This window comes from Neoarius graeffei, chromosome 28 (assembly GCF_027579695.1).
Source record: "Neoarius graeffei isolate fNeoGra1 chromosome 28, fNeoGra1.pri, whole genome shotgun sequence".
NCBI classification, from domain to species: domain Eukaryota; kingdom Metazoa; phylum Chordata; class Actinopteri; order Siluriformes; family Ariidae; genus Neoarius; species Neoarius graeffei.
The window spans coordinates 703,025-729,614 of record NC_083596.1 but is presented as its reverse complement, the minus strand read 5'-3'; the positions used below and the strand labels follow the sequence as shown (position 1 = coordinate 729,614).

At 47.2% G+C, this 26,590-nt stretch overlaps 2 protein-coding genes across 3 annotated transcripts in view; both read right to left on the bottom strand.

Annotated features, from left to right (window-relative positions):
* Positions 1-613: 613 nt before the first annotated feature.
* Positions 614-14,210, bottom strand: LOC132875661 (neurofilament heavy polypeptide-like). 2 transcript variants are annotated; one of them, XM_060912605.1, is made up of 20 exons: positions 14,032-14,210; positions 13,150-13,260; positions 12,941-13,051; positions 12,685-12,762; positions 12,367-12,530; positions 11,992-12,085; positions 11,031-11,093; positions 10,409-10,534; positions 10,217-10,326; positions 10,031-10,128; positions 9,651-9,895; positions 9,450-9,573; positions 8,542-8,635; positions 8,103-8,168; positions 7,869-7,919; positions 7,725-7,785; positions 5,117-5,178; positions 3,427-4,859; positions 2,990-3,218; positions 614-2,359 (listed from the first exon to the last, which is right to left on the bottom strand). In XM_060912605.1, the coding sequence occupies exons 1-19, from the start codon at positions 14,078-14,080 to the stop codon at positions 2,993-2,995; spliced, it is 3,366 nt and encodes a 1,121-aa protein (XP_060768588.1). In that variant the 5' UTR covers positions 14,081-14,210; the 3' UTR covers positions 614-2,359; positions 2,990-2,992. The 2 variants fall into 2 exon arrangements, with proteins under 2 accessions (XP_060768588.1, XP_060768589.1); XM_060912606.1 differs by lacking the exon at positions 11,031-11,093.
* Positions 14,211-18,809: 4,599 nt separating this feature from the next.
* The window catches only part of eif1axa (eukaryotic translation initiation factor 1A X-linked a), a 17,813-nt gene continuing 10,032 nt past the window's right edge, over positions 18,810-26,590 (bottom strand). Inside the window, exons 2-7 of the mRNA XM_060912213.1 lie at positions 20,885-20,968; positions 20,483-20,586; positions 20,067-20,117; positions 19,841-19,922; positions 19,491-19,582; positions 18,810-19,387 (exon numbers count right to left, since the gene is read on the bottom strand). Coding sequence (XP_060768196.1) covers positions 19,382-19,387; positions 19,491-19,582; positions 19,841-19,922; positions 20,067-20,117; positions 20,483-20,586; positions 20,885-20,968 — 419 coding nt within the window. The 3' untranslated portion in view covers positions 18,810-19,381. The remainder of the gene's footprint in view (positions 19,388-19,490; positions 19,583-19,840; positions 19,923-20,066; positions 20,118-20,482; positions 20,587-20,884; positions 20,969-26,590) is intronic.

Genomic DNA, 26,590 nt, shown 5'->3' with positions numbered 1-26,590 from the left:
ATTAATATGATGTATTTACTGATTAGCATTAAAAGATATGTAAAATGTGGTGATGTTTTTATTATTATTATTATTACATTTATTACTCCATCCTCATTTACCTTCCCAGGTTCAACCTGGTACAGATTAAATCTGTTCTGTTATGACTCATGATGTCAGTTATCAAAAACCTTTGAAAACAGAACAGTAGAATATCTGTAGACTTAAAAACAAAAGATGTTATAACTAGCATTAGCTTTTACTTTTTTAAACAGAACTTAATTTTAGGATTTTGTTTTAATATGTAATTACTATAATAAGAATTCTGACACTGATAACACTCATATAATCGTTTCCTCTCCTTGAATAATTTACACAGAATCCTTTATTGATCCCTGAGGAAAAATGTTTTCTTGGCACATGGGTAAAAACCCTGCTGGTCTGTGTATCTGTGAACAGGTATTTAAATATAAATTCCCCCCTACACTCAACCTGTCCCTCCATCCTCTTTAAAAACTCTTCTGTTTGTTCCTGATAAATAATAATAATTATTATTATTATTATGGCACAGTGAGTACTGAGAAAAGCAGTAAAGTGAAGTGAGAATTGATCAAACTCACAGTCATACAGCTGATTGTCATTTTTAACTTTTTTAATCATTATTAATGAGTGTAACATAGGCTTCAGACTTCATGCAGCTTGTTTACAGGAGGTACATGTGCAGTAATGTGATTTATCCACAAGCAGGAAAAACGATGAATTCAGTTTCAAGTAAAACACTTTCTGGTGCGTCATCACACAGTAACACACTGAGAACAGGAGCAGAAATCTGTACATCTGTCTCAGCTTCACTCCGCAGCAGCACTGGGACCTGGGTTGGAGTTCTGTCCAAGAAGAAATGAACTAGATTTAAATATTTAACTTGTATTTTCTAGAACATTACAGTGAAAATATGGATCTAAAGCAGCTCATTAATCAAGCTGAACCCTGACACGAACGTGACGGCCTCGTCACTGTGTCCCAAACGCTAACAGTGGTGGAGAAATGTTCATGCAGTCTGGGGTTCAGGATCAGGTACACGTGAACGTCTTCAGAGAAACAAAAGAAATATAAACAGAGAATGTGGAACCTGTAGCCAGCTTGTCCATGGGATGCAGCTTTCTACAATAAAATAAAAACAGCAAACTGAAGTTCAATCATAAAATAATCTGTATCAGGAATTCTGAACATCACAACAGAGTCTGTGTTTCACTAAAAGCATGAAGTCCACAAGGCAGAATTAATTTTTCATTGTAATTATGCTACAGATATAATATTCCCCAGCTGAATACAACAAAGCGCTGACGGTAGAGTTACAGGCCGAATTTTATATTTTTAATACGATCAGAAATCCCCTCAGCCTTTATTATGGTTTATCATCATTTCTGGCTTTTCGACTCTGATAAAAAAAAACCCAGCAGAATTAGCTCTTGTAGCAAAGCATGTGCTCATACAGCTAGTTTACTGACTCACTCACGCTAGCAGCTCACCAGTGTTGTGTGTTTTGTTATGTTAGCTAGCTAAATACATACAGTACTTAATACTTTAAAACTGTCCAAACTAAGCACTACACAATCATGTGTTAAACATAAAACCAATGCAGTGCAGGAAAACTTAGCATAAATACAGTCCAGTGTACTGTGTAGCAGCATTAGTCTACTGTTTCGGTGATCTACTGCACTGATGAAGAGCTTACATCTTTTTGTCTGAGTTTTTTTTTTCTCCTTCATGCGCTTTGGCTAGCTGTCATTTTACAAACATATTATATTATATACTGTATAAATGTACAGTTATTTACACACCAGCTTTGCACCGACCCCACATGCTGCAACAGAAGGGAATTTAAATCACAGTCTATGAGGGTTTTTAAACCATTAGCTCTTATAGAGGACATGCTGGCTAATATAGCTAACTAATTACCTGATTAACTAAGTAACTTAGTACCACTAGCCAGTTGGTTCTGTTAGCGCTCCGTTAGCATGTTATGGAAATGACTGTCTGCAAACACAATAATGACATCTCAGTTCTGTAAACGTTTCTCACATTGACTTTTTTGTTCCAATTTGTCTGAAATAGTGACGTTTAGAAGAAAGTTATGGTAATTTCCAAGGGAGACAAATACCCAAAACAAAGCCTTACTCAGTGTTAATAAACAGCACACACTGTTCTCATTATGGGGAAATAAATAAACAAACAAATAAATAGATGATGCAGTCCAGCCTCGAAAGTCTCAGTGTTCTTAGTTGTAGCGGGACGATGCTAATGTTTGAAAATGCTCAGTCTATCCATCCAGTAATGAAGCATCTCCTCTTTTTCCTTCTTCCTCTGTTACTCACTCAACCTACACACACACACACACACACACACACACACACACACACACACTGAAAAGTAACAGTAACACAACAGAAACTCGAAGAACAGTTATTAAATACTATCACACCACAGCACTGCTGAGTTCTGGATTCTGATTAGTCAGAAGGTGTTGATTAATGCTCCAGAACAGCAGCTCTGACAGTAGTGCCGGTTTTATATTAATGCACTCGTACTGATACATTATCGTTTCTATTGTAACGGCTCATTCACAGGGGCGTGTCCAGCAGACGCTCCACTGATAATAAACAGATTTTTTTTTTTAAATCACTGATGTGGTGAAGTTTCCTGTAAGGAAGAATGTGTGTGTGTGTGTGTGTGTGTGTGTGTGTGTGTGTGTGTGTGTGTGTGTGTGTGTGTGTGTGTGTGTGTGTGTAAAACATCTCTGGAAGGAGTCTCCAGTGTCAGTGCTGTGTCACAGTCAGAAGGGAAGCTGGAACAAAGAAGTTTTCCAATGTTTTCAGGACAGAGGAGTTTACACTTCTTGACAGTTTCTCAGTATGATGATGAAACAAGCTGTGATTTTTACCTTATTATTACACACACACACACACACACACACACACACACACACACACACACACACACATATACACACCTCTCACTCCTTTCTGCTCCTCATGTTCAGTGTGTTAGAAGTCTGTTTTGGCTCAATCACGTTCTTGTTGCAGTCTCCGAGCGCGGTGCTGCGTGGCATTATGGGATACATCACATGACCAGTCAAATCCAGCAGGTCCTCCAGCGCTCGCGTGCTGTTCACAACATTCTGAACTTCAGCGATCGGAGAAAACTTCGGAACTGAGATGAGTTCCTCTTTAGAGACGGGGCTGAGGGGAAACATGGATACTTCACCTCATGATGGATAAACAATCCTCACTACACAGTGCACTACTTCTAAAGTTCTGAACGTGTGTAGAAAAGCAGAGTGAAGAACATCGAGTGCATTACTGAAGGTTACTGTGTACAGAATTAGGACAACATTTCTGTGCATTTAAAACAAACCAATTATGTGACTGATCTGGAACAAGGCCTCACCTGACCTCCATTGACTGCACCTCATCAGCCGACTCCTTTCTGGCCCCGCCCCTTTTTTCCAGATACTCCAGGTCACTAAGAGGTGGCGGGAACTCTGATGGAGGTAGTGAGCTGAGGGGGGAGGAGATACTTTTTGTCTTTGATGTCACCTGTGGTGATGTCATGATAGTTTTGGCCTGTGAGTTCACCTGGCCATTCACTTGCTCACGCTTCACTGGGCTGTTCACCTGTTCAGAGGTAGAAACTTTCACTTGCTGTAAGGATTGGGTTTTAAAGGAACTGTTCACCTTCTGAGAGCTTGGACTTTTCACTGTGCTGTTGACCTGCTGGGAGGCTGGAGTTTTCAATGAGCTGTTCACCTGCTGGGAAGTTGGATTATTCACCTGCTGAGCAGTTGGACTCTTTGCTGGGCTGTTCACCTGATGAGAGGCTGGACACGTCGCTTGGCTGTTCACCTGTTGGGATGTTGGACCCTTCACTGGGCTGTTCACTTGTTGAATGGTTGTATTATTCACCTGCTGAACAGTTGGGCTTTCCGCTTGGCTATTCGCCTGCTGAGCGGTCCAACCCTTCTCTTGGCTGTTCACTTGTTGAGCAGTTGCACTTTCCATTGGATTATTCATCTGCTGAGCAGTTGGGCTTTTCGCTTGGCTGTTCACCTGTTGGGAAGCAAATTTTTTTGCTTGGCTGTTTACCTGCAGAATGGTTGTACAATTCGTTTGGCTGTTCACTTGTTGCAAGGCTGGACCCTTCACCTGCTGAGCGGTTGGGCCTTTTGTTTGGCTGTTCACCTGTTGAGCGATTGGACTCTTTGTTTGGCTGTTCACCTGCTGAGTGGTTGGGCTGTTTGTTGGGCTGTTCACCTGTTGGAAGGCTGGACTCTTCACCTGCTGAGCAGTTGGATTTTTCACCTGCTGAGTGGTTGGGCTTTTAGCTTGGCTGTTCACCTGTTGAGTGGTTGGGCTTTTAGCTTGGCTGTTCACCTGCTGAGTGGTTGGATTCTTCGCTGGACTGTTTACCAGTTGGGAGTTTGGAGTCTTCACTTGCTCAGAGGGGGAACTGTTCATCTGGCCAGTGGTTTGATCTTGTTTGATCACCTGTGCGAGCTCAGTGCTGTGTACCTGGCCTGTTCTTTGCTCTCTCTCTGTGACTGGAAGAAGTTTCTTCTCATTGTTTTCAGCAGAGATCTTCACCTGTGCCTCCTGCAGCTTCTCTGATGAACTGCTGATGCTCTTGACCTGAGTACTCTGGTCCTCTCTCCCAGCTGAGCTTCTCAGGAGCATCACTGGAGTGATGTCCTCATTTCTAGTTGCTCCTCTACGATCTGGAGAGTTTAATGACGGCGTGCTGTGCGGCACCTGTGCAGGTGTGTGTGAACACCTCTCCGCACTCTCATGCCGTTTGATGATGCTTTCAGGTGTGTGTGGCTTTACCTGTCCACAGAACAGCATCTACATTCACTCGTTTTGTTTTTGTAATGATCTTAATAAAATAAAATAAGCTTCCACCTCAGATACAATAAATAAACACATAATTTTAAAAAATGGTGGTGAGGGTCACACAACAGAGCTAGGCTCCAATAACAGTGTGCCCTATAATAATAAAAAAAATTAAATTAAATAAAAAAAAATCCATCAGGTTTTTAAACACAATTCTGTAGCTTCATCTGGTTTTGGGGGCTGGAGCTCACCTGTGCACCAGTGGGCGGGGCTTTCACCTCACCTTTTACCTTAGAGTTCACCAGGGCTTCACCTGCAAGAACACAATAAATGACTGAATCTTTTTTTCCTGAGGGAACGAAGACAGTTTTCTTGCAAAAGGGTCAGTTTTATGGAAATGAGCTTTTAACTGTTTGAAATACAAATGTAATAAAAATAGAATTATAATCAGACAGGAACTGAATAAATCTTACAACAGAAAAAACATTTTAAAATCTACAGTAAAATATCTGCAACATACAAATTAATACTGAACAAGGATTAAAGCCGACTCAGAGATAAACAAACAAACAAAAGGGATGAATAAATAAATAAAGTTAAAGCCCTCAAACAGAAGCAGAAATAAAATTAAAATGTGTCTGTCCTTCTCACACACACACACACACACACACACACACACACACACACACACACACACACACACACACAGCTGCAGTTTAAAAATAGCTCTAAAATGTCCTTGAATGGAGTTTCCTAATCACAAATCTGCGACACACACAGAATCTGATCCTCTCCAGAGAGTGACAGGGAGGAAAATACAACACACACACACACACACACACACACACACACACACACACACACACACACACACACACACACACACACCTTTAAAGAGAATGTTCTGTGCTGGTACACAGCCTCTGCACTGCAGTGTGATGATGAAATGCTGAAATGTTCCACATTAAAAAGTAAATGCGAAGGTGCTCACTCAGAGTTGGTGTGTGTGTGTGTGTGTGTGTGTGTGTGTGTGTGTGTGTGTGTGTGTGTGTGTGTGTGTGTGTGTGTGTGTTCCATGAGGAGTGAGAATGTGAGTCAATAAAAGAGTCTGACATTTAAATAAAAATTTTATTTGCTAGTATTAATACAACCCCGATTCCAAAAAAGTTGGGACAAAGTACAAATTGTAAATAAAAACGGAATGCAATAATTTACAAATCTCAAAAACTGATATTGTATTCACAATAGAACATAGACAACATATCAAATGTCGAAAGTGAGACATTTTGAAATTTCAGGCCAAATATTGGCTCATTTGAAATTTCATGACAGCAACACATCTCAAAAAAGTTGGGACAGGGGCAATAAGAGGCTGGAAAAGTTAAAGGTACAAAAAAGGAACAGCTGGAGGACCAAATTGCAACTCATTAGGTCAACTGGCAATAGGTCATTAACATGACTGGGTATAAAAAGAGCATCTTGGAGTGGCAGCGGCTCTCAGAAGTAAAGATGGGAAGAGGATCACCAATCCCCCTAATTCTGCGCCGACAAATAGTGGAGCAATATCAGAAAGGAGTTCGACAGTGTAAAATTGCAAAGACTTTGAACATATCATCATCTACAGTGCATAATATCATCAAAAGATTCAGAGAATCTGGAAGAATCTCTGTGCGTAAGGGTCAAGGCCGGAAAACCATACTGGGTGCCCGTGATCTTCGGGCCCTTAGACGGCACTGCATCACATACAGGCATGCTTCTGTATTGGAAATCATAAAATGGGCTCAGGAATATTTCCAGAGAACATTATCTGTGAACACAATTCACCGTGCCATCCGCCGTTGCCAGCTAAAACTCTATAGTTCAAAGAAGAAGCCGTATCTAAACATGATCCAGAAGCGCAGACGTCTTCTCTGGGCCAAGGCTCATTTAAAATGGACTGTGGCAAAGTGGAAAACTGTTCTGTGGTCAGACGAATCAAAATGTGAAGTTCTTTATGGAAATCAGGGACGCCGTGTCATTCGGACTAAAGAGGAGAAGGACGACCCGAGTTGTTATCAGCACTCAGTTCAGAAGCCTGCATCTCTGATGGTATGGGGTTGCATTAGTGCGTGTGGCATGGGCAGCTTACACATCTGGAAAGACCCCATCAATGCTGAAAGGTATATCCAGGTTCTAGAGCAACATGCTCCCATCCAGACGATGTCTCTTTCAGGGAAGACCTTGCATTTTCCAACATGACGATGCCAAACCACATACTGCATCAATTACAGCATCATGGCTGCGTAGAAGAAGGGTCCGGGTACTGAACTGGCCAGCCTGCAGTCCAGATCTTTCAGCCATAGAAAACATTTGGCGCATCATAAAACGGAAGATACGACAAAAAATACCTAAGACAGTTGAGCAACTAGAATCCTACATTAGAGAAGAATGGGTTAACATTCCTCTCCCTAAACTTGAGCAACTTGTCTCCTCAGTCCCCAGACGTTTACAGACTGTTGTAAAGAGAAAAGGGGATGTCTCACAGTGGGAAACATGGCCTTGTCCCAACTTTTTTGAGATGTGTTGTTGTCATGAAATTTAAAATCACCTAATTTTTCTCTTTAAATGATACATTTTCTCAGTTTAAACATTTGATATGTCATCTATGTTCTATTCTGAATAAAATAAGGAATTTTGAAACTTCCACATCATTGCATTCCGTTTTTATTTACAATTTGTACTTTGTCCCAACTTTTTTGGAATCGCGGTTGTATTAAACATCAGCTGCACCATTATTAACTAGCTGGTATTACTAATTAGTTATAAACCACAGCCTGTTCGTATACCAGCGAGTTAGCAGTGTGTTGATGTTAAACTCACCCGGCGGAGACAGAGTGTATGAGTGTGACGGTGGGGACTGAAGCTCCTGACTGTCCTCTCTCTACAGAAATAATATTCAAATTAACTTCATTTCATTTTAATAATAATAAAATTAAAAGTTCACACTTCTGTCCATCAGCACACCTTTATTTCTCCATCACTCCGCCGCGTCCTCTTCATGATCTCCTCGATTCTCTGAGAACGTGCACACATGCACACACGGTTTCCAGGGTGTGAAGTGTGAACAGAAGTGGAGGAGATCTACTGTGTGTGTGTGTGTGTGTGTGTGTGTGTGTGTGTGTGTGTGTGTGTGTGTGTGTGTGTGTAAATAAAAGTGTCATGTTTGCATGTGATATTCACAGTGTAAAGGACTTTTACCTTTTTCCTCTGCTGTCGCTCCTGCTCCTCCTGCTGCTTCATCAGCTCTCTCTCCACTTCCTGTTTCTGTCTCACACACACACACACACACACACACACACACACACACACACACACACACGATGTATTCATTTTAAAGTGATTTATGTCAGTGTCTTTGTTCCCCTCTGATGTACATGTGTGTGTTCTTTGGGTTGTAATGTTCAGTCCTCACTCATGTTTATCGTAACCTTCATCTTTATCTCTGTGATCCTGCAGGAGTCTTCATGCTCACACACACATCAGGATCAAGCTTTTGTTTAGACTACAGAACACCCAGCTCATCTTCATCTCACACAATACACCACCTCTATTTATTATAGTGTGTGTGTGTGTGTGTGTGTGTGTGTGTGTGTGTGTGTGTGTGTGTGTGTGTGTGTGTGTGTTCAAAATAACGAACCTCCTGCAGCTCCTTTTCTTCATCTGCTTTTCTCTTCTTCTCCTCATCCTTCATCTTTTCCTCCTGCTTCTTCTTAAGGTGCTCAGCTTTCAGCCTGTCTCTCACACACGCACACGCGCACAAACAGTTTTTTTTTCAAAGGACATCACAGGTGGATATATACAGTGAAGTTGACTGACTGGGTCTTCACTCAGTGCGTTTACATGCACATCCAAATCGAGCTGCTGTCGGTAATCGAGCTGAGGGTCCCAGCAGGGGTGCCAGAGAAATCCAATCCTACATGCACACAAGGAAATCGAGCTATTGTGTGAGGTACATTGTGCACCCGAGCCACAGGTGGCGCTACACGCCCCATCGTGTTGGTACACTTCCGGTTGTCGTCATGAAGAGCTATTCAAGAGTATAAACAAAGTTATCAGTTCCATGTTCTGCTCGCCATTTTCTCTTCTTCGTTCGTTCTCCTTGTTCCTCCTGACCTCTTCTGCTGCTCGCTACTACTGTTGTCATGCCGACCGAGGCTGTTGTGTTTCCCGCTTGTGGTCTCGTCACTCGTCACTTCCGGAAGGGGCAGCGCTGAAGTAAGTAGCTCGACTCCGTAGCTCGATAGGGTTTACATGCACTAAGTAGCTCGGCTACAATCGCATAATCTAGGTCGCGTAGCTCGATTACGAGAAATCCAGTTCGGTTCGATTTCAGCCGAGCTAAGGTGTTTCCATGGCATTTAGAACTTCGATTTCAGTCGAGCTACGGCAGAAATTCGATTTTCTCTATGTGCATGTAAACGCACTGACTGAGACTGACAGGTAATGAGACCACACCCATTTTTGACAGAAGCCACACCCCTTTGAGACTGACAGGTACAGAGGCCACAGCAGCACCTTCACTGGGACACACCCACCCCCACCTACCTGTCCTTTTCCTCTTGCTCCTTCTGTGCACGACTGAGACACTGTCGCTCCACCGAAACCCGAGCCGCCTTGTCTCCATCTGTTGTCCTGGCGACGCCCCTCCCAGAGGTCAAAGGTGAATGCTCTGTAAATGAACTCAGTGTTTATAGTTAATACATCACTCATTATTTAATTCTGCGTCGTCTCAGGTGTGTCACTCACCTGTGCTCCTGTCAGCAGGTTTGTGGTTCTCTGGTTTACAGGTTCCACTCACACGTCCTGCACCGACCCCCACCTCAGTCAGCGGCTTTTTCTCTGCAGGGTCATGACCTTTGACCTCTTGGGCTGGCCTGTTTACGGTGAACTTGTTGTCGTCAGTGACAGGTGTGGAGGGTCTGTGTCTCAGAGGGGACAGAGGGTGATGACGAAGTGGGACAGGAGATGGATTATGACTCTTAGGAATCAATCTACACACACACACACACACACACACACACACACACACACACACACACACACATTAAAATTAGTCTTAAATAACAGCAACCAGCTCAGTTCTTTAGACTTGAATGTAGATGTAATTGCGTGTCTGTTTGTTTTACTTCGGTGAGGCAGTGCGCCAGATAACATCAGCAGGAGATTCGGTTCTTCTCACAGGTGATCCAGTTGGTGTTCTTCTTTCTGTACGCAACCTCTCCTTCTATACACCCCCCCAATGCATTATAGTTAATATACACGCGCCCTCATTTAAAAGTGCATTATGGGTAATACACATTCTTCCTCCTGACCTTCGGGGTATTCGGGGCTGAATTTGCCCCTCCTAACTCCATGGCAACAGTGTTGGCACGGCGACGGCTCGGTGACACACAGTACAGCGACCTGTGAGGACTGGAGGGAACTGAGCAGGAAGAGAAATGAAACACTTCCAGGTCAGAGGTCAGCAGCAGGACATTTTGTGTGTGTGCGCGTGTGTGTGTTACCTGTGTACCGTGGGCAGGGCACACACAGTTCAGCGTCACTGCTGCAGCGAGCAAGTGAGGAGTGTGTGTGTGTACAGAGACGATGGAGCATCAGGTTGTCCACAGAGGTCATGTGACCATGATGGACTGATGGATGGAGAAACGGAGAGATGGAAAGATGGGGAATGGGAGGGAAACATGAAAGGAAAGCAGTGAATGTGATGAGATGAGCGCACCACTGAAAGGAATGATGGGAAATTTTCATCACATTTATAGTTTTATAAAACAAACACTGCATGAGGATGATGATTAGATGCTGTAACGTGTGTGTGTGTGTGTGTGTGTGTGTGTGTGTGTGTGTGTGTGTGTGTGTGCACGCACATATAAAAATGAGAAATTCAAGTCCAAAATAACACCCACACAAACACACATTTGTGCTTATACTCCCAAACAGCCTGATGTCAGTGTGCATCCCCCCACGAGACTGACAGACACCAAGGCCACGCCCCCTCCTGCAGAGACTGACAGACAACAAGGCCACGCCCCCCCCGGGACTGACAGGCTGTGTGAGAACATTAGCACTGGAGTGACCGGCAGTGGGGAGGAGAAGGGGGCTGGGCTGAGAGGCGGCTGGGGTTCATACCGTTGCCTAATTCGTTGGTAGCAGGAGAGGGAGCGATGAGGTCATGGGGGAGGGCATAGTCGCCTGGGCAACAGGGGCAGAGCAAAAGCAAAGAGAGCACAGCATTATGCATGGGCTGAAGTGCGTGCGTGTGTGTGTGTGTGTGTGTGTGTGTGTCAGAGATTGGGGCATGAGGTATTAGGGACACAGCACTACATGAAGGGCGCTTCCAAGAAGAAAGTGTGCAGCATAAACATTTTACCTAGAGCTCTAATACAGAGATTTCTCTCTCTCTCACACACACGCCTTGTTTTTAATCGCACACACACACACGCCTTGTTTTTAATCTCACACAACTTGGCAAACAAGCAGCAAGCAAGAAGAAGAAAAATAAACTTTTGTTTGTCACATGCACACTCAAGCGCAGTGAGATTCATCATGGAGAGAAGGTACACACACACACACACACACACACACACACACACACACACACACACACACACAGGGTTTGACTCTCCCCCTCCATCTCTCTCTACTTTTTACTGCAGTTTGCCCTCTTGCCAAATAGTGATCCCTCAGTAAACTGCACTATAAATCCTCTAGTGCTGCCACTTGCCAAATACTGAGCTTGTATTTTTTTTTTTATACTCCATCAATCAGTCTGTCTTTCACTTAAACCTCCTCCTCTCCTTCCTCCTTCCACACACTGTTCCATTTCTCATTTTTTCTGTCCCTCTCTCATTTCTCTTTCTTTTTAAAGCACACTTGCTTCCATCTCTTTTTTATTTCAGGTTTTTTTCTCTTCTCTTCCTCAGGTTACAGCTCTGCACTGAAGCTCCTTTTCCTCACCTGACGCCTCCCTCCTTCTCCCGTCTGTCATTCCATCTCTCTTTCCAACCACCTCTACTGTCTGTCCATCTCTGCTTTCTAGAACATTCTCATCCACCTCTCATTTCACACCTTTCTCTCTCTCTCTACTCACTCTGTCCATTCATCCCCCAGGTCCCACGTTTGTTTCTGCTCTCCAGTTGAAGACTTCGTTCCAGTGATTTCCTCATCAGAGCCTCCAGACGCTCCTACACACACACACACACACACACACACACACAATTGCTTGACATTATTTTCCATCAAAGAATGAAAGAAAAGAAAGTTTACTGAAACACTAACAAATAAGATCTCGTACTCTAAACCATGTTTATGATCAGTACAGTTCGGGTGTACAGAGCGAGACTTGAGAGTGGACAGGACAGGTTCAGGGGTCGTGTCCTAAACCACATGCTCTACTGACTTTTCACTAGAAAGGCCACATGAACACAACAGTCACTTTAACAGACCTTGACCTTTGACCCCTGACCTTTTCCTCCTCGAGCTGCTGCCTCCTCTTCTCCTCCACGGCAGCTCTGCGTTGTTCCTCCTTCTGCCTCTGCTCCTCCAGACGCCGACACCTCTCCTCCCTCGTCCTCTCGTACTGCAGACGAGCACGGCGCTCCTTCTCCATCAGAGCCTGCTCCCTCATCGCTGAGACACAGACAGGTCAGAGAGAGACAGACAGGGGGACTGATGATAAATGAAGACTAGTAATGCTTGCACTCTCACTCTCTCTCTCTGTTTATTGATATGAATGGATGGGTCACATTATTGCCAAAGTGAGTAAATAAATTCAAAGCCTCACCCAGACTCCTCTCTCTCTCCTCTCGTCTCTCTCTGGCCAGACGCATCCTTTCATCTGTTTTAAGTAGAGACTCCACACCTAGAGGAGGGAGGGAGGGAGGGAGGGAGGGAGGGAGGGAGGGAGGGAGGGAGTGTGTAACTATATTTCCTTAAACAGGGCTGTTAAAGAGTCACACTTAATTTTCCTTTTCCCCTGTTCCCTACATACTTTACCATTAGGAGAGTAGATAAATCCATGCCCAGTAACACACACTTACATTGGTTAGCTGTCTGGCTGTTGCTGCTATTGGCTGGATAGCGGACAGGTGAAGCGTGTCCATTGGCCAGAGGCTTCTTCTCAGACACAGAGGGCGGAGTCAACATTTCAGCTAATAGGAAATATGAGAAAGAGAAACCAGAGAGACTTTCATTCATTACAGTCATATCATAATTATCTAAATAAAGAGGGGAAGTGGGAGGAGCTTACTCTGTTTACCAGCAGCTGGGTTGATCTGATTGGCTGACTGGTGAACTGGGGAGGTGTGACCATTTCTCTGAGGTTTCTTTTCAGAAACTGGTGATGATGTCATCACTTTAGCTGTGACAAAACAGGAAGTGGAGAAGCACTGAAGAACTTCTAAGACTGAAATACTGCATGCACACACAGGACTGATCAGCAGAATGCCCAGAAATTTGAGTGAACGCTTTTCAAAGATTCAGCTAATCCTGTGAATGGCTTGATACAGCGGATTCACTCAGTCTCATATCACACACACACACACACACACACACACACACACACACACACACACAGGGGATTAAAGATATTTTATCTGCAATGTACTACAATAACATTTCTCTTCTTTTAAACAGACAGACAGACAGACAGACAGACAGACAGACAGACAGACAGACTTATTCCTCATCGTCTGCACAGAGTGAATCAGCAGCATTACTCACTGGGCCTCGTCCCAAACAGCTCCCTATTCTCTGTAACACCATCATGCCCTACATCAGGTGAAACAGCATATAGTGCACTTAAACAGTGAGTAGTGCACTAAATCTCCAGGTAAGCCATTATTATTATTATTATTATTATTATTATTATTACACATAATATTTAGTAAGTACATATTTATATGTGCACTATAGAAGAGATGGATCCTACACCCTACATAGTGCACTACATCAAATGACACTGAGAAGTCATGTGGAAGAAGTGCACTACATAAACTCCCTTATCCCTATATTAGTGCACTACAAAGGGCATGACATATTGACTACACCTTTTGTTTGGGACTTGACCCCTGACCTCCTGCCCTACATCACCGCATCACTGCATGTCCATCTATAGCGTGCGCGCGCTCACCTGGACCAGCCGCACCTGTGCCTCCGGTGTGTCTCGCGCTCTCCTCCATCCTCCCTCCCGGGGCAGAGTTGCCAGATTTACAGGATGTTATCCTCCCTATAAACGCTGCACTACAAAATCTCTGATGTCTATAAACCAGACGGATGCTGGACTGAATACTTCCGGTTTGTGTGATTAATTGTTCGTATTTTTTAAGAATTATTATAATAAATATTAATTCTACAGAATCAGCGCGAATTAAAGGTTAAAACCCGAACACAGTTAACGTCAAGCCTCAATCTGGCAACCCGGAGTGAGGGCTGAGGTTTATAATGCAGTGTTTATCATCAGCACACATCTGCATTAACACCATGGAATAATTAACAACACCAACAACAACAACAACACCAACAACACCGCGCTCTAATAACAGGTGAATTCAGCGCGATCTGGCAACCCGGCCAGTCAAACCGCAATGTCACTGCGGCCAAAATCCGTTTTTAAAGAAATCATTCCAAACCGAATGGACCGGACTCCGCCTTTCCCCGCTCACAGACACAAACAGTAAACAAACAAATAAATAAACAAACAAATAAATAAATAAATCCTCCTGCTGTAATATGGGAGAGAGCGCGCGCGCATCCGCACCGCACCGCACGCGCTCCTGCAGCATCCGAGCACAAAGCGCGAGGAGAGAGTGACGTCACCCGCCATCGCTCTCTAATTGGTGGAAGAGTTCCGCTTTAATTCCCTCAATCAAATCATCTCGAGCTTCAGCAAAGCGACTCTGCTGTGCGCATGCGCGCTGAACTCCGGTCCAAGTGGGACACAGCAGCGTTTACTGTCTGAGCTTTACAGTGGAACTGACGTCATTATAAGGGGGCGTGGTCAAACCTCCATAAGATTAATACATTAATTCATCTTCATGACCACGTGGTGTCTAAAGTGCTTCCAGGGAATTCTGGGTGTGAGTCAGGAATCTCTCTCACCCCCACCCCTCCCCCCAGGGGGCGGTTTATAATCTATCAAAACAGGGTAAGTGTATAATCAGAATGCAGAGGCCCTGCTAAAGGATCTCATCTCATCTCATCTCATCTCATCTCATTATCTGTAGCCGCTTTATCCTGTTCTACAGGGTCGCAGGCGAGCTGGATCCTATCCCAGCTGACTACGGGCGAAAGGCGGGGTTCACCCTGGACAAGTCGCCAGGTCATCACAGGGCTGACACATAGACACAGACAACCATTCACACTCACATTCACACCTACGCTCAATTTAGAGTCACCAGTTAACCTAACCTGCATGTCTTTGGACTGTGGGGGAAACCGGAGCACCCGGAGGAAACCCACGCGGACACGGGGAGAACATGCAAACTCCACACAGAAAGGCCCTCGCCGGCCACGGGGCTCGAACCCGGACCTTCTTGCTGTGAGGCGACAGCGCTAACCACTACACCGCCGTGCCGCCCGCTAAAGGATATAAAGGTTATTAAAGGTATAAACTGGTACCGTATCACACCTTCAACCAGAACAAGTCCAGTCCGGTCCCGTTACCGCTCAGAATATTTATTCTTAATGTTTATGAAAATGATTGGAAATTTCCCCTCAGTTAGTCTCACTGTGCTTTAGAAACTCATCCAGGTCAGCAGGTGCAGTGCAGCAGAGTAAGTCAATATTCCAGAAGAATCGTTCACTTTGTTATACAAGCACCAAATTTGGCATGAACAATGATGAGGACCCACTTTTTTAGAAAAGCCCGTTAGCCGCCTGAAAATCCAAGATGGCGGCCATTTTTAAAGATGGCCGCCATATTAAATGGAAAGTAAAGGTTTTCAGTGTAGAAATTGAGTGTATGGACATATTGTGATGTTCTGGGCATCACATTATATACAATTTGGCATGACACATTCATTAGTGCCAAAGCAAATCCAAGACGACAGGTATTTTAAACTCAAATTCTCAGTTTCCATCATAAGTTGATTAGAAATGCAATTTTAAAAAGTAGTAACAGTCCAAGGTCCAAATGATCTTTATCCACGTAAAAATATTGTAATCAATCTCAACTGATGTTCTTTTTATAAGAGAGTGATGTCAAAGCACAACCGAGGCACACTGGTGACATCATTGCTGTGAGACTCAGCATGGGGTTCGGTGTCAGCTAAGTACTATACTCACTAGTTGTAGTGTACTAACTGTAGGACTCACTGTAGTTACAGTACAGTTTAGTGTCCAAAATGCTATCTAATCTTTTTTTTTTCATTTCCATTTCCAGTTGAGAGTACATCGTGCGCATTCTGGCTGCCGCTTCTCACCAGAGCTTTTTTATTTTATTTTCTCTCCTTTTTATTTTTACTTTTTTGTGTGTGTGTGTGTGTGTGTGTAGTTTGATGTTTGAGTGTTTTGTCCGCCGGTTGTGGTGTAGCTCCGGACCCAGTTTTGGGCGTTGGTTCCCTCCAGGCCTTGGTTCACTGTGGGTGATGCCTGTGCTCCCAGCTATGGACTGCAGTGAGCTCGTTGCTCATTTTAACATCGTGGTTGTCCAGCGCTCTGCGCTTTAATGCTTGGTGTGATGTTCCGAGCGATGTTGCTCGGTGGCGTCGCGGCAGCTGTGCAGGCGGTTTGGGACACACCAGCACTCTGCGTGGCGGTGCTTCTGTGCTTGCTTTGTGGATCCATGGCGTGGTGTTCGAGTGATGTTGCTGGTGGCGTCACGGCGGCTGTGCTGGAGATGTGGGACTTGTTTTCGTGCGCCTTTTGGTGGGACTGTGGCCGCTCCACCACTGGAATGATATCCTGACCTCTATTTGGTGGACTTTTTTTTTCTTTCTTCTGTCTATAATTGTAAAGCGACCTTGGGTTCTTAGAAAGGCACTATATAAATTGAACCTATTATTATTAATCAGCCCTGTATATACACCAACTAGTAGGCCTAGTCTAGATAGTTGTAGTATTGTAGTTAGATAGCCGCACCTGAACTGACAGGATGTGCCAGCGCGGGATAGCCGAGCCAAGGGTAATGGGGCTTTAATTACCCAGGTGGTGTACAGATCATACGGGACTTAAATGGCACTGGATGAACAATCAGGCTAGGTGTAGAGCACTGATGTTTGAACCTAGTTGTATCCCATACTTCAGTGTGCTTAGGTATTTTCACAGTTTTTTATGGTTGGGTGGTAAAAGGATAGCCCCTCGGCCTAAACCGTCACACAAAACATCCACTTCCAATCTGCTGAGTGGTGTATCTCAAACTGACTGGACTGGACAAAATGTTGTCTTTGTTAGACAGATAAAAAGGAAGAATTGAAAACTCCTCCAACACATTATCCTTGCAGTCTTGATGGTTATTCTATGATTGCCACAAATTTGCCACTCTTTCAAGCAATTAATCAGCTGCCAATCAGGTTAGACGTGTCACGATTGGATGATGGAGGTGGTACTGAAGACACACTGCGAAGGAATAATGCAAAATATCACCAAAGCTGCCGTTTGATGTTCAATAACAGCAAGCTTGAGTGTGCAAGAAAAAGGGCAGCAGGCGTCCAGAATGACCCTGATGAGGGACACTCAAAAATGCGAAGAACTACCCTTGAAGTGCAGCAGTGTTTCCTTTGTGAAAAGATGGAACCTGTGTCTGAACTACAGCAGGCAATGACCATGCAGCTGAATGGCAGACTCAATAAATGTGCTCGTAACCTGAGTGATGGTAAACTTCTCACTCTTTTGAGTGGTGGAGATGTAGTGGCACAGGAGTTGAAGTATCATTCCTCCTGTTTGGCAGCTCTGTATAACAGAGAGGGGGCACATCTGTTATCAGCAGAAAACCAAGACAAAAATGGAATGTTGCCAGAAAAGGAAGCACTCCCACTGGTGTTCTCAGAGTTGCTTACTTATGTAACTGAGACTAGAAACAACAGGGATGAGGCTGTTTTTCGACTGGCATCCCTTGTACAGCATGTGAAGCGTGCCACTTATCAATCTGCCTGCATCTGGGCCCAAGCAACTTTATGTCAAATGCATACAGAGAGCCCAGCCAACTGGGGTTGGCGAAAAGAAGGTGAAATTTTGAAAATAGTTTGGACAACACTCCCACCAATAGCCCAGAGCTGTCAACAGTTGACAAAATGCAGGTGCAAGACTGAATGCTTTGGAAGGTGCAGATGCTACCGCTTTGGCCTTAGATGTACACAGCTGTGTGCCTGCAAATGTGATGATTCATTTTAGTTGCAATCTATGCAATTTGCCATTCCAAGACAATACTCTACCACCTAGCCCGATATCGTGTCAAATTCAGTGCCAAAATACACTATTTATGCAATTCATTTATCTTCATAACACAATTGAGAATTTCTAAATGCATAACTGAATTTCCCATACTCAAAAACCTATTTTTAGACACCAAGATCATTAAAAATGGATCATCCAATCATAAGAGACAAAAAACACATAGAAGGGCGGCCATCTTGGAAAATAGCGGCCATATTGGGGTTTTTTTTTGCGTGGCTAACAGGCTTTTTGGGTAAAGTAGGTCTAGAAGAAGATTTGTGCCAAATTTCATGCTTGTATCACAAAGTGAACAATTCTTACACTAATCTGCTGCACTATTGAAGTCACTTCCTGTTTAGTCTGAGCAGTCTCAGAGCAACTTCCTGTCTCCTGCCATCTCTTCAGGTCTCCTGGTTTATTGTGAGATGTTCCACAGTCAGAACATGTGAAGAGGTTCTGCACACTGTACAGTCTGATCAGAACGCTAAACCATTAGCCTGTTAGCTAATAAAATAAACCACAGTGAGAGGGTGAAGATGTTGGTGATGTGTTTTATTTAGAAAGTTCTCAGCAGTGATGCCTTTCCCCGTCGCAGCAGCAGCAGCTCTCTGACTGGAGCTGCTCATCAAACATCTGCTAGTAGTGCCAACCTGGTAAACAAATCACTGAAAAGGACCATGTGACCAATTCCAGCCAATAGAACTGCAGCTGTGATGGGGGACCCGCGCCCGAGAGAGACAAGAAAACTGAACTGAGAGGAAGTGAACAAGGGCACATAAAAAAAAACCTGAGGCAGTTTGTACAGTGCCCCCTGCTGGTGATAAAACACCACTGCAGCACTCACACTTTTATTGTAAATCATGGTGCGTGTATATTTTAAGCCTCACATTCCAGAACACTTGGTGAAATAAAATATAAATACTTTAAAACACGAACAAAAATATGCAGTTTGAAATAAGGGAGTGATTTATACGGGTTATTTATCTCTCTCTTTCACACACAAAAATCACCAGTCTGTCAGTCGGGGAAGAAGTTTAATAAATTCTGTCCAATCAGAAGAGAGCATGATCGTCCTGTCAGCATAAACACAGCCGTCCTCAAGAATTGTTTTAGATCTGAGAGACAGACAGACAGACACAGACAGGTGAGTCACTGACACAAACATGTAACTGTATACCAAGCATGTAGTTGCCATGGTAATGCCTCCTCACCACTCACATCATCAATGTCCTCATCGTCATCTCCGATGTCATCAAACTGAATCTCATCATCATCGCCCGGGCCGAACGTGTCCGTCTCATTAATTTTAGCTGAGAGAGAGAGAGAGAGAGAGAGAGAGAGGTAGAGAGAGAGAGAGATGATTCTGGAATATTCTGCCCAGTCCAGTAACAGTTTCTCTCTGATAAACTGCTGATGCGTGCACGCACGCACACACACACCGTCTCCTACATGCTACCACTCTGAGTGTGTGTGTGCATATGAGTGATTCAGTGTTTCAGTTGGCTCACTGTGTACTGATCAGACACTGTATCTCCCAGCATGCATTGCACACGCGTGCACACACTCACCGTGCTCTGGAAGTTCACCATATGCCTTCAGACTCCTCGCCTCATCTGCGTTATACTTCAGAATCACATCTGCTTTATTATCCTGACACACACACACACACAATATGAGACATTTGAATGGTTCTTGTGTGTGTGTGTGTGTGTATATATATATATATATATATATATATATATATATATATATATGTGTGTGTGTGTGTGTGTGTGTGTGTGTGTACACATTTACCTGATAATCTCTCAGACCGATCAGGATGATATCAGATGTGTTTATCCAAACCTACAGACACACAGTCAACAGCAGTAAATCCCACAGGAGGGTAACACTCATTCAGAATCAAGTTTTATTAAAACACTGTGTGGATTCTGACGACCTGCTGAAATTAAACAACAGACTTTTACAGCGTTCAACAGAAGAAGAGTTTTAGTTCAGACTCTGAGGGACTGAGTGTCATCACACGCACACACACCCCTCCATTTATTTCACAGCTAACACGAACTCTAACTTTATTGTCGTCTCCCTCAAGCAGCTCAATAATCCTTACTGAACATCAACAGATTAATCACCATATAATCAGCTGAACTGCAACATCACCTCAGATCAGCAGTGTGTGTGTGTGTGTGTGTGTGTGTGTGTGTGTGTACCTTTTTCCGAAGTTTTCCTCTGATGTGGCACAGTCTCTTCACTCCATCAAAACACATGGCCTCCAAACGACCATTTCCCAACATCTTAATCACCTGAGCATATTCTACACACACACACACACACACACACACACACACACACACACACACACACACACACACACACAGTAAGCTGCAATGCAGAAAGTGAGGCAGAGACATGGCTCAAGCACTAAGTCTACAGAGAACTCTCGGGGTGAGTGTCCTTCAAAAGCAGGACACGACAGAGGGAGCATGATGTGTAAATGAAGGTGTGTCCCCCTCCAACAGATCAAAGCCAGCTGTACAACAAATAAACGCTCTCATGGAAGAAAAATCACACACATGGTGCAGGACTGATATGACATCACCATGGGAACTCACCCTGTCCATCCTCCTTAAACACCAGCTCTCTCTTCTCCGACTCGTTTTCATTCTTACCACGCCGCCGATTCTTCCCTCCTTTGCCTACACACACAGAGGCATGTTCAATTTACTACTTCATTAATTACTAATCTATAAATCAGACATTCCTGATGTCACAATAATAATAATAATAATAATAATAATCTTAGTACGTAACATTTAAAATACTAGGCGGAAATGTGAGCTGAAATATCAGATGCATGTGTGTGAGAGAGAGAGAGACACAGTGAGTGCGTGCGCGAGAGAGAGAGACACAGTGAGTGCGCGCGCGCGAGAGAGACAGTGAGTGCACGCGAGAGAGAGAGAGAGAGACAGTGAGCGCACGCGAGAGAGAGAGAGACAGTGAGCGCGCGCGCGAGAGAGAGAGACAGTGAGCGCGCGTGAGAGAGACCGTGAGCGCGCGAGAGAGAGACCGTGAGCGCGCGCGCGAGAGACCGTGAGCGCGCGCGAGAGAGACAGTGAGCGCGCGCGCGAGAGACAGTGAGTGCGTGCGAGAGAGAGACAGTGAGTGCACGAGAGAGAGAGACAGTGAGTGCAAGAGAGTGAGAGACAGTGAGTGCGAGAGAGTGCGCGCGAGAGAGACAGTGAGTGCGCGCGAGAGAGACAGTGAGTGCGCGCGAGAGAGAGACAGTGAGTGCGCGCGAGAGAGAGACAGTGAGTGCGCGCGAGAGAGAGACAGTGAGTGCGCGCGAGAGAGAGACAGTGAGTGCACGCGAGAGAGAGACAGTGAGTGCGCGCGAGAGAGAGACAGTGAGTGCGCGCGAGAGAGAGAGTGAGTGCGCGCGAGAGACAGTGAGTGCGCGCGAGAGACAGTGAGTGCGCGCGAGAGACAGTGAGTGCGAGAGAGTGAGAGACAGTGAGTGCGAGAGAGTGTGTGCTAGAGAGAGAGTGCGCGCGAGAGAGACAGTGAGTGCGCGCGAGAGAGAGACAGTGAGTGCGAGAGAATGAGAGACAGTGAGTGCGAGAGAGTGTGTGCTAGAGAGAGAGTGCGCGCGAGAGAGACAGTGAGTGCGCGCGAGAGAGACAGTGAGTGCGCGCGAGAGAGACTGAGTGCGCGCGAGAGAGACAGTGAGTGCGCGCGAGAGAGACAGTGAGTGCGCGCGAGAGAGACAGTGAGTGTGCGCGAGAGAGTGAGTGTGTGCGAGTGTGTGCGAGAGTGCGCGCGAGAGAGAGACAGTGAGTGCGCGCGAGAGAGAGACAGTGAGTGCGCGCGAGAGAGAGACAGTGAGTGCGCGCGAGAGAGAGACAGTGAGTGCGCGCGAGAGAGAGACAGTGAGTGCGCGCGAGAGAGAGACAGTGAGTGCGAGAGAGTGAGAGACAGTGAGTGCAAGAGAGTGTGTGCTAGAGAGAGAGTGCGTGCGAGAGAGACAGTGAGTGCGCGCGAGAGAGACAGTGAGTGCGCGTGAGAGAGAGACAGTGAGTGCGCGTGAGAGAGAGACAGTGAGTGCGCGCGAGAGACCGTGAGTGCACGCGAGAGAGAGACAGTGAGTGGACGCGAGAGAGAGACAGTGAGTGCGCGCGAGAGAGAGACAGTGAGTGCGCGCGAGAGAGAGACAGTGAGTGCGCGCGAGAGAGAGACAGTGAGTGCGCGCGAGAGAGAGACAGTGAGTGCGCGCGAGAGAGAGACAGTGAGTGCACGCGAGAGAGAGACAGTGAGTGCGCGCGAGAGAGACAGTGAGTGCGCGCGCGAGAGAGACAGTGAGTGAGAGAGAGACAGTGAGTGCGAGAGAGAGACACAGTGTGTGCGAGAGAGAGAGACAGTGAGTGCGCGCGAGAGAGAGACAGTGAGTGCGCGCGAGAGAGAGACAGTGTGTGAGCGCGAGAGAGAGACAGTGAGTGCGCGCGAGAGAGAGACAGTGAGTGCGCGTGAGAGAGAGACAGTGAGTGCGCGCGAGAGAGAGACAGTGAGTGCGAGAGAGTGAGAGACAGTGAGTGCGAGAGAGTGTGTGCTAGAGAGAGAGACAGTGAGTGCGCGAGAGAGACAGTGAGTGCGCGTGAGAGAGAGACAGTGAGTGCGCGTGAGAGAGAGACAGTGAGTGCGCGCGAGAGAGAGACAGTGAGTGCGAGAGAGTGAGAGACAGTGAGTGCGAGAGAGTGTGTGCTAGAGAGAGAGACAGTGAGTGCGCGAGAGAGACAGTGAGTGCGCGTGAGAGAGAGACAGTGAGTGCGCGCGAGAGAGAGACAGTGAGTGCGAGAGAGTGAGAGACAGTGAGTGCGAGACAGTGTGTGCGAGAGAGAGAGACAGTGAGTGCGCGCGAGAGAGACAGTGAGTGCGCGCGAGAGAGACAGTGAGTGCGCGTGAGAGAGAGACAGTGAGTGCGCGTGAGAGAGAGACAGTGAGTGCGCGCGAGAGACCGTGAGTGCACGCGAGAGAGAGACAGTGAGTGGACGCGAGAGAGAGACAGTGAGTGCGCGCGAGAGAGAGACAGTGAGTGCGCGCGAGAGAGAGACAGTGAGTGCGCGCGAGAGAGAGACAGTGAGTGCGCGCGAGAGAGAGACAGTGAGTGCGCGCGAGAGAGAGACAGTGAGTGCACGCGAGAGAGAGACAGTGAGTGCGCGCGAGAGAGACAGTGAGTGCGCGCGCGAGAGAGACAGTGAGTGAGAGAGAGACAGTGAGTGCGAGAGAGAGACACAGTGTGTGCGAGAGAGAGAGACAGTGAGTGCGCGCGAGAGAGAGACAGTGAGTGCGCGCGAGAGAGAGACAGTGTGTGAGCGCGAGAGAGAGACAGTGAGTGCGCGCGAGAGAGAGACAGTGAGTGCGCGTGAGAGAGAGACAGTGAGTGCGCGCGAGAGAGAGACAGTGAGTGCGAGAGAGTGAGAGACAGTGAGTGCGAGAGAGTGTGTGCTAGAGAGAGAGACAGTGAGTGCGCGAGAGAGACAGTGAGTGCGCGTGAGAGAGAGACAGTGAGTGCGCGTGAGAGAGAGACAGTGAGTGCGCGCGAGAGAGAGACAGTGAGTGCGAGAGAGTGAGAGACAGTGAGTGCGAGAGAGTGTGTGCTAGAGAGAGAGACAGTGAGTGCGCGAGAGAGACAGTGAGTGCGCGTGAGAGAGAGACAGTGAGTGCGCGCGAGAGAGAGACAGTGAGTGCGAGAGAGTGAGAGACAGTGAGTGCGAGACAGTGTGTGCGAGAGAGAGAGACAGTGAGTGCGCGCGAGAGAGAGACAGTGAGTGCGCGCGAGAGAGAGACAGTGAGTGCGAGAGAGTGAGAGACAGTGAGTGCGAGAGAGTGTGTGCTAGAGAGAGAGTGCGTGCGAGAGAGACAGTGAGTGCGCGCGAGAGAGACAGTGAGTGCGCGAGAGAGACAGTGAGTGCGCGTGAGAGAGAGACAGTGAGTGCGCGTGAGAGAGAGACAGTGAGTGCGCGCGAGAGACCGTGAGTGCACGCGAGAGAGAGACAGTGAGTGCGCGCGAGAGAGAGACAGTGAGTGCGCGCGAGAGAGAGACAGTGAGTGCGCGCGAGAGAGAGACAGTGAGTGCGCGCGAGAGAGAGACAGTGAGTGCGCGCGAGAGAGAGACAGTGAGTGCGAGAGAGTGAGAGACAGTGAGTGCGAGAGAGTGTGTGCTAGAGAGAGAGTGCGTGCGAGAGAGACAGTGAGTGCGCGCGAGAGAGACAGTGAGTGCGCGAGAGAGACAGTGAGTGCGCGTGAGAGAGAGACAGTGAGTGCGCGTGAGAGAGAGACAGTGAGTGCGCGCGAGAGACCGTGAGTGCACGCGAGAGAGAGACAGTGAGTGGACGCGAGAGAGAGACAGTGAGTGCGCGCGAGAGAGAGACAGTGAGTGCGCGCGAGAGAGAGACAGTGAGTGCGCGCGAGAGAGAGACAGTGAGTACGCGAGAGAGAGAGACAGTGAGTGCGCGCAAGAGAGAGACAGTGAGTGCACGCGAGAGAGAGACAGTGAGTGCGCGCGAGAGAGACAGTGAGTGCGCGCGCGAGAGAGACAGTGAGTGCACGCGAGAGAGAGACAGTGAGTGCGCGAGAGAGAGAGACAGTGAGTGCGCGCGAGAGAGAGACAGTGAGTGCACACGAGAGACCGTGAGTGCGCGCGAGAGAGAGACAGTGAGTGCGCGCGAGAGAGAGACAGTGAGTGCGCGCGAGAGAGAGACAGTGAGTGCGCGCGAGAGACAGTGAGTGCGCGCGAGAGAGAGACAGTGAGTGCGCGCGAGAGAGAGACAGTGAGTGCGAGAGAGTGAGAGACAGTGAGTGCGAGAGAGTGTGTGCTAGAGAGAGAGTGCGCGCGAGAGAGACAGTGAGTGCGCGCGAGAGAGAGACAGTGAGTGCGAGAGAGTGAGAGACAGTGAGTGCGAGAGAGTGTGTGCTAGAGAGAGAGTGCGCGCGAGAGAGACAGTGAGTGCGCGCGAGAGACAGTGAGTGCGCGCGAGAGAGACAGTGAGTGCGCGCGAGAGAGACAGTGAGTGTGCGCGAGAGAGTGAGTGTGTGCGAGTGTGTGCGAGAGTGCGCGCGAGAGAGAGACAGTGAGTGCGCGCGAGAGAGAGACAGTGAGTGCGCGCGAGAGAGAGACAGTGAGTGCGCGCGAGAGAGAGACAGTGAGTGCGCGCGAGAGAGAGACAGTGAGTGCGCGCGAGAGAGAGACAGTGAGTGCGCGCGAGAGAGAGACAGTGAGTGCGAGAGAGTGAGAGACAGTGAGTGCGAGAGAGTGTGTGCTAGAGAGAGAGTGCGTGCGAGAGAGACAGTGAGTGCGCGCGAGAGAGACAGTGAGTGCGCGAGAGAGAGACAGTGAGTGCGCGTGAGAGAGAGACAGTGAGTGCGCGTGAGAGAGAGACAGTGGGTGCGCGCGAGAGACCGTGAGTGCACGCGAGAGAGAGACAGTGAGTGGACGCGAGAGAGAGACAGTGAGTGCGCGCGAGAGAGAGACAGTGAGTGCGCGCGAGAGAGAGACAGTGAGTGCGCGCGAGAGAGAGACAGTGAGTGCACGCGAGAGAGAGACAGTGAGTGCGCGAGAGAGAGACAGTGAGTGCGCGCGAGAGAGACAGTGAGTGCGCGCGCGAGAGAGACAGTGAGTGAGAGAGAGACAGTGAGTGCGAGAGAGAGACAGTGTGTGCGAGAGAGAGAGACAGTGAGTGCGCGCGAGAGAGAGACAGTGAGTGCGCGCGAGAGAGAGACAGTGAGTGCGCGCGAGAGAGAGACAGTGAGTGCGCGCGAGAGAGAGACAGTGAGTGCGAGAGAGTGAGAGACAGTGAGTGCGAGAGAGTGTGTGCTAGAGAGAGAGTGCGTGCGAGAGAGACAGTGAGTGCGCGCGAGAGAGACAGTGAGTGCGCGAGAGAGAGACAGTGAGTGCGCGTGAGAGAGAGACAGTGAGTGCGCGTGAGAGAGAGACAGTGAGTGCGCGCGAGAGACCGTGAGTGCACGCGAGAGACCGTGAGTGCACGCGAGAGAGAGACAGTGAGTGGACGCGAGAGAGAGACAGTGAGTGCGCGCGAGAGAGAGACAGTGAGTGCGCGCGAGAGAGAGACAGTGAGTGCGCACGAGAGAGAGACAGTGAGTGCGCGCGAGAGAGAGACAGTGAGTGCGCGCGAGAGAGAGACAGTGAGTGCGCGCGAGAGAGAGACAGTGAGTGCGCACGAGAGAGAGACAGTGAGTACGCGAGAGAGAGAGACAGTGAGTGCGCGCGAGAGAGAGACAGTGAGTGCGCGCGAGAGAGAGACAGT